Raw genomic sequence first — 8,330 nt, 5'->3', positions numbered from 1 at the left:
AAATTGTAATCAGCTTAATGAATCTTTAAATGAGCTATTACATCTCTATAAACATAAATAATCAAACTCTGCCAAGTACACAGACACACACAGAAAATCTCAAATGTACAAGCAATCTCAGCCCCCAAATAATAATAATAATAAGCTGCAGTAACATGAGATGGAATCATCCATATCCTGCAATTATCTTTTAAGTATATTTTCACTTAAACATTCATCAGGATGTAGAGAGCAAGAAGAAAGGGAGAAAATTCTTTCGCTCACGCACACACACACAAATGCATATACACACGCACACACACACAAATGCACATATACGCGCACACACAGGTTGTTTTGGTAGAAGCAAAACTGAAGACACCGTTTCTGTACTTTCGCTTCTGAGTGTTCATTACTAATCTAGACAGGCGTTTTTCGTTTTTAGCTGGAAGCTACTTCCCAAACAAGTGACTGCACAAGAAGCAGCCGGCCATAAGCCAACTGTGATCCCGTTTTGAGAAAACCAAATCTCAATTCCATACCTTAGTGAGCATGCAAAATAATGCCAAGGCATAACATGGACAATAACATAACAGATTTTAATAAGTATAGGCAATTCTGCTGCGAGTGGAAACACGAGCTTGTGTTCCTTAGGGCAAGACATATTTTCTGCTAATATGATACTTCTATTCTCCATTCACCATCTGGTGAGGCATACTTTCTCGGTGACAGTCAAAATGGTCAAATAATTTTTGTTTTTATATATTACAACTAATAAATTTTAAAGTTTAGATGATTTTAAGGTCTATTTTAATTGCTGAACTTTGTTACTCGGCAAACCTTAAGTACTTAAAATATCAAGTAATAACTGACTTATTTTTTCATTGTATGGAAAAATCTCAAGGTTCTTCATCAATTGACTATATTCAAGTGAAAAGAAGGTAAAAACATAGTAGGTTTAACAAAATAAACCAAGAGAAAAATTAAAAACTCTTGGATAGCCATAACAACATGTACTAATTTAGTAGTTTATTTATATTGTGTATGTACAACTTGTAAGAGTGATTTATAAATAATTTTACAATCCTGGTGTAAAATTCAAAGAACCATTTTATGACCCATTTAAAAAAATGTAAAACTATACTGCTGATTTCCATTATATTAAATATCTCAACATGTGTCTAATTTTTATCCAAAACTAATGAGATGGGAAGTAATTACAATGTCTTTAAATTCCAACAGTACTGTTTCTTGAATTTGTAGTGTTCTAGTGGTATTGGAGATGAAGATGATAATTATACTTTTCCATAGAGAGAAAAGGAAATGGAATGAATATTTGCAATAGAGGTTATCTGTGAACAAAGACTAAGAGCATGGGTAGCATGTTGTCTAAGACTGTATTTCATAATAAAAAAATTTAACACTTCTGGATACCAAGTACTAAATATACCACTGATAAGACAAGAACCTTTTCTATGGAAGTACCTACAGTGTATCTTTTTTCAAATAAATGTATACAATATGGCCTTAGCTCAGTGGTTTTCAAGACCCCTTTGGGGGTCGAATAACCCTTCAATGGGGGTCACCCAATTTATAACAGTATCATAATGACAATGATGAAGTAGCAATGAAAATGATGTTATGGTGGGGGTCCCCACCACATGAGGAGCTGTATGAAAGGGTCGCGGCATGAGGAAGGTGGAGCACTACTGTCTTCACGGAACATGAACGATTCAGCTTTTTAAAATTCATTTTGGAGACTTTTAAGTGTTTTTAACTTTTATAAGTTCTGTAAAAGGTCCTCACACAGAGAAATGCATTGCACAAGTTAGGGGAGGCCTGGAGATAGTTATGTATTATAAGCTTACTGCTTACGAGATTTAAATAGGAGTCTACATCGATTCGAATTATCAGATAATTTTTTCAGACACATTTCCTTATCAATATCGCATTATTTAGACCAAGAAATCTTTCTTGGCTTTTTGTTTGCACAAAGAAAAAACAAAAACAAAAACAAAAAACAAGAAAAGAAATGAAAGAAATAGAGGGAAGGAGGAAAACGAAAACAAAAGTCGTGCCCATCACTGTCGCGTCCCCTGTGCAATGACCAACAAAGCTACAGAGAACAACGCAGATTGAACTTGTCCATGAAGAATTCTGCCCAGCATCATTTTACATTGTTCTGCATTTCTTGTGTAACACTGTGTGTATTTCACGTTACCGAGTAGAAATCCAGTGGAAAATGTATAGACCAGGAGATAACGAACCACACTCATGTACACTTGTTGAGAAGTCAGGCGATCTGCACTACTACTTACGTGATGTGGTCACAGCTTTCGAAAAGCAGCATGAAACCATGAGAAATGAGACATTTAAAAAATTTGTTCACTTAAAAAAAAAAAAGACGATTCACATATAAGGCACTTCAATGTCAAACAGAGATACTTTCTCCAGCTCATATGGCCGCCTGGCTCTGTTCTTCATGAACAAAGGCACCGGTGTAGGCCCTGGGTTGGACTTTGGCATCCACATCATCAGTTCTCTCCTGGACACCAGCGGACCGGAGAGGGGTTGGCCCTGAGAGACCCACTAGCCTGTTGTCGGCCTGTGCAGACAAGGACTGCTCTCTAAGGGGAAGCATGTAGTAGGTCCAACTGGCTCCTCAGGGGGGAGGGCGAGGCTGAGGCACAATACTGATCGCTCCTTGTGCTGCAGATGAGCCCTCCCTGGGCAGGTTCTTGGGAGGTGTCACACCTCCCAAACCTGTTGAAGTGGGAGTTCAGGGGCTCCGGTGGTCGAGGTAACAGTTGCGCCAGCTGGTTGAGAAGGTAAAGACAGAGTGCAATGAGAAAGAGTGACTTCGAAGACAATGACTGTTCCCACCCTCTCTCCCTCCCCCAAAAGATCATGACAAACCAATTGGTAATTTTTGGAGAATTTTAATTAAAAAACATGACAGTCAATTTTCTAAAACGATTCAGGTTTTGATTTTTTTCTTTTTTCCTGGAAAAGGTTGGTAAGAGTGCTTCGACTTCTGCAAATGCATGGAAACAGAACTTAAAAAAAAAAAAAGCTCCGTAGTGCATAAAACCCCAAATCAAACCAGTTGTCCTAGCTGTGGCTCCCACTCAGACTGATCCCGGGTGTCGGAGTAGAACTGGACTCCACAGGGGTTTCAGGGCTGGACTTATCAGAAAAAGAATGCCAGGCCTTCTTCTGAGATGCCTCTGGATGGCCCTGAAACTCCCAACTTTCAGTTAGACCAATGTTTGATCATCGTACACTCTCATAGCACACAGGCCAGTGGAAATTAGAATTTTCTTATGAAATGAATAGATTTCACGATGGATTGGATTACAAGAAAGTTCATACGCTTAGAAAGGATTGCTATGATCACGCTTTTAGAATGTGATTTTGGAAAATTAATGACAATAGGAAAGCAGTAAGGGGTTCACACGTTGCTCTTCCTCATCTTTGTTCTTAAGAAGAGACTCACTGTCGTGTACTGTTCAATGCCAGTTACTGGTTCACAGGTAAGAGAAAAAGAATGGGTGCTTCTGAGATGATGGTGCTAGGGTTTCTGTGCGTATCATTATAAATTATTACAGCTCTGATGTTTTACAAAAGCAGCCCTGGCCGTGCTGTTAAACAATGGACTGCTAAATGCAAAGTCAGAGGTTCAAATCTATCAGCCGCTCTGTGGGTGAAAGATGAGGCTATTTATTCCTGTGGAGATGTATAGCATTGGAAACTCCATATAGGGTTGCTATTTGATGGGCAACAATCTATCAAAAGACAGTGGAACAATCGGAAAAACTATGAGAACCATCAAAGTAGGTACTTGAAGAGGTAAAGGAAAGATAAAGGAAATAAAGGCTATTCTGGTTTTAACATAACATAAACAACCCTTGTATAGCACTTTGCAAACTACAAGTATTTTCCACATGCGTTGCTCGAGGCAGATGTAATCATTTTCATCTGGAAGAGTACCAGTCCGTCTCAACTAGTCCCTAAAAACCAAACCCTCACGGCCATTGAGTCGAGGCTGACTCAGAGACCATGGAGGACAGAGTAGACCTGCCCCTGCGTTTCTGAGATTGTAACTGTTGACGGTGAGGATTGCAGCCCAATGTGTAACCACTGTGCCACTCGGGCCCTTCCTATATTATGCTACTAAGCCTTGGTGTGGTATTAACTTTTTACCTTTATCCTAATAGAGGTAATGATATTACCACCTCCTTTTTACAGATAAAGAAACTGAAGCACATGTTTTAATGATTTGCCCAAAGTCACATGCAAGTATGTCACAGAATTGAGACAGCGTTAAGAGTGGGACCCAGATAATTCCTATAATCTTAACCTCTCAAGGCAAGACAATGAGGAAGTCAGTTAAATAACACAGTGCAACAACAAGAATTATTTTCTTGGTGTCTGGGTTTTGAGGCCTCTTCCTGGGCTTATTTGGTGCGCTGATTCCGAAAATTGCGTCAGATAGACGGGGTCAGCTCTGTTTGTTAGATATGGCATTCCACTATATTTTCAGCTATTAAGTTATACTCATTGACTAACTTATCATCCTAATTTTAAATATAAAAAGGAGCCCTGGTGGTGTAGTGGGTATGCATTGGGCTGCTAACCACTAGGTCAGCAGTTTGAAACCACCAGCCTGCTCTGCAGGAGAAAGATGGGACTTTCTACTCCAGTTCCAGTCTCGGAAACTGAAGGGAGCAGTCCTCATAGGGTGGCTATGCGTTGGCAGGGAGCGAGGTTTAAATATGAGAAGAATTCAGACCCACACATTCCAAGATAAAACCCAAAAAAGGTAAGAAATAATTGAAAAAGAATGAGGTATTAAGGGGCTTCCGAAGAAGCTGTAAATAGACCCATGGTGGCTAGTTGGTTACACACTGAGCTTTGTTACAAGGCCAGTGGTTCAAATCCAGTCACTCTGCAGCCTTTCGAAGATTTACAGGTTTGGACACCCCAAGGGGAAGTTCTTCTCTGTCCCCCAGGGTCACTATGAGTTAGATCAAGTACGTGGCAGCAGGCTATGCTTTTTGGCACGGAGGCTGTGCGATGTACCGAGACGAGGAGCTACTCTCTATAGGAAAATAGGCAGTGATGCAGCAAGCATCAAGAGAAGATGGAAAGAAAGCACAGAATCACTGTATCAAAAGAACTAGTCAACATGCCACCAATTCAGGCGGTAGCATATGGGCAAGGACCCAAGGTCCTGAAGGAAGGCGTTAAGCCGCGCTGAACAAGAGCAAACACACAGAAGGCTCTAGGAATTGAGGAGATAGCCATTGAAACGTTTCAACAAGCTGGAAGCTCTCATTTGTCAACGCCAGGAACTTTGAAAGATAGCTACTTGGCTAACTGACTGGAAGAGATCCCTAATCGTGCCCATTCTGGGGAAAAAACAGTGTCCCAACAGAATGATCAAATTATAGATATTGCATGTAAATACAAGTTTGCTTAAGATTTTCCAACAACGGTTGTCACAGTACATCGATGGGGAATTTGCCAGACATTCAGGCCAGATTCAGAAGAGGACGCGGAACAAGGGATGTCATTGCTGATGTCAGTCATATGTCAGTAACAGGTCACAGGCTGATGATGTCTCCTTGTGGGTGTGGCCTTCTCATGAGGATTCTGGGAACTTCCTCTCTTTCTCCCTGGATGTGAGCCACGCACTCTCTCTGCTTCACGTTCCTGTTGTTGAGACACTTGAGGAGCCAAGTGAAGACCCGGCCAGAGCTGAGATGCTTCCTCTACCACTGGATCCACAAGACTTTTCACTCACTGGCCTATGATCTACCTGCATTTGGCATCCTTGCGAGTGGCTACGTGAGTCTGAAGAGGAATTTATAGACTAGTATCAGACATATGGGCTAATTAATATCACTTATGGGCTTGATCTGGACTGGGTTGGGATGTTCTCTCAATATACAATTGCTTTGATATAAAGCTGTTTCTCACACATTACACGAGTGTCCCTGGATTGGTTCCTCTAGTCAACCCGGACTAACACAAGGAGTAAGGTCCGCCTGACCCAAGCCATGGTATTTTCCACTGCCTCACTGAATAAGGGAGAAGAATGGATGCATTTTAAATGTGGTGCTGGAGATCAATATTGAAAGTACCATGGACTGCTAAAAGGACAAACCAACCTGTCTTGGAAGAAATACGGACAGAGTGCTCCTTAGAGGCAAGCATACTGTGTCTTACAGACTTTGGACATACTAGAGAAGAGAACAGTTCATGGAGAAGGACATCATGCTTGGTAAAACGGAGGGCCGGCAAAACGAGGAAGGCCCTCAATGAGATTGATTGACATTGGGGCTGCAACATTGGGCTGATGCACCGGAACCATTGCGAGGACGGTGCAGGGTCGTGCTTGGTTTGATCTGTTTTGCATAGGGTCGCTATGGCTCTGAACTGACTTGCTGGCACCTCACAACAACAACAACAACAACCAGTTACTAGCAAAGCCAGGACACACCTGGAGAGAGTGGAAAAGAAAAAAGAAAATTGAAAAGGCACTTGTATGAAAGCTGTGAGGACAATTTAGAGTGTCGAAAATGTAAGACTTCATAGCAATTTTCACAAATATTTTGAAGATCCAAATTTTTCTTCTTTCAGTGCGATGGTAAACATTTCAGAACCCGTTTTAATATACAGAACTCAGTGGATAATTCGTGTTAATGATCTCACAAGGATCTTTTCTGTTAAGCGTTTTTATGTGCACAGGTGGAGATGTTGCACCATTTTTTTTTTTTTTAGCATATGTGCTGTCGACGGGATCACAAGAAGTTGCGCCATTTAATAGCAAGGCTAGAACATTTGAATAAAGCAGCTTGAATTCTGATGGACCCATGTTGGGTTTCAGAACATTTGCATCTCTTTTTATTGTATCAAAATCACTTCCAGTTAGCCAATTATAACTCATAGGGGCCCTACAGGGCACAGTGGCTCTTCTGTGTGTTTCTGAAAACCTTCGTGGAAGCAGAAAGCCTCATCTTTCTCTCACAGAGCAGCTGGTGGGCTCAAACAGCCGATCTTGTGGTTAGCAGTCAAATATACAGCCGATGCCATCAGGCCTCTTTTATTGATTGCACAGTAACTCTTACTTCTGGCCCCCTTTTAAGATAATAAACTGGAACTGCCTGCCAATCAGTTCCCAACAGAGGCAGAGCGATAGTTGTGGAAAACTCCAAGTTCATGTAATTTGTACTGTTAAAATATACCCCTGGATCAAGGGACATCACAGGAAGTATCTCTTGACTGAAACATTTAGTACAACACCAACTACTTTAAATAAAGCGGGCGTGCACTTCTGCTACCTCAAGCTAGCTAACGCTGTGTTACAATATTCTGATTTTTAATTTAAATGATTAGAAAAACTAGAAAACTGATTTTCATTTTGAAGGTCCACATCTGGACATATATTTCATTTAGGGAATTGCTGTGTTATATGTGTCCATGGGGATCATGCCCACTGGACTCAATCTCAACATGTGAAGCAGTATGACAGGAGATAAGGGCATCAGAGGACCAAGTAAGTGTTACCTCTCCCATTCGTTTTTGGTTTAGATTTGGGCAAATGATTTGTTTTCTATATAACCTAAGGGAAACAAATTCTATCTGTTTCTTTTTTTACTCCCTGAATGGAGTGCCCCGTTCCTGGAAGTGCTGCAATACCAGGTCGATCGTGGAGTGGATGGAGCAAGCTCCTACTCCATCTCCTAATTCCAAAAATCCATTTAATATATTGTCTTCGGATAGAGGACGTATCAGATAGTAAACTGATAAGAACAGGTACTACACTTGATCTTGGCCAAAAGGCTGAGAAGCGATTCTATCTGTTTCAATACACAATTAGTGATTTAACTTGTTAGTTGTCATTGTGCCGTCCCCCAGCACATGGCAACCCTATGTACAATGGGATTGGATCACTGTGATCCACAGGGTTGATTAGCTCAATTTAAGATAGTTTTCAAGGCCTTTCTTCCTAATCCATCTACCATAGATACTCGAGTTTAAGCTGACTTGAATATCTGTCGAAGCACCTAATTTTACCACAAAAACTGCATAAAAATGTGCTGAAAAACTCGGCTTATACACGAGCATATACGGTAAGTTTGGAAGCTCTGATGAAACTAGTTTAGCATGGAAGTAACACATACATTTCTGCTGACAGACAAGCGGTGGCTGTGTTTGTGGTATATCTTGACTGAGAATTGAACCTGGGTCTCCTACAGGTGAGGCCAGAATTCTATCATGGAATCACCATTGCCCACATACTAGTGGTTTCTCTCTAGTCAATCCCTCTCATTTCTTTCCCCGCC

General features: G+C 41.0%; 1 protein-coding gene and 1 non-coding gene across 2 annotated transcripts in view; both read right to left on the bottom strand.

Moving 5' to 3' along the window:
• Positions 1 to 2,719: 2,719 nt before the first annotated feature.
• MAP3K21 (mitogen-activated protein kinase kinase kinase 21) overlaps positions 2,720 to 8,330 on the bottom strand; it is a 104,506-nt gene continuing 98,895 nt past the window's right edge. The window contains exon 10 of the mRNA XM_030886190.2: positions 2,720 to 2,795. Within this exon, the coding sequence (XP_030742050.2) occupies positions 2,728 to 2,795 (68 nt within the window). The 3' untranslated portion in view covers positions 2,720 to 2,727. The remainder of the gene's footprint in view (positions 2,796 to 8,330) is intronic.
• Positions 7,650 to 7,839, bottom strand: LOC115870445. Its single transcript, XR_004046716.1, has one exon. It is a non-coding gene; the product is annotated as a U2 spliceosomal RNA (small nuclear RNA).

Source organism: Echinops telfairi, unplaced genomic scaffold, assembly GCF_000313985.2.
Source record: "Echinops telfairi isolate 266 unplaced genomic scaffold, ASM31398v2 ScPeMD7_655;HRSCAF=1070, whole genome shotgun sequence".
In the NCBI taxonomy this organism is placed as follows: domain Eukaryota; kingdom Metazoa; phylum Chordata; class Mammalia; order Afrosoricida; family Tenrecidae; genus Echinops; species Echinops telfairi.
This window is presented reverse-complemented; position numbering and strand designations above follow the sequence as displayed.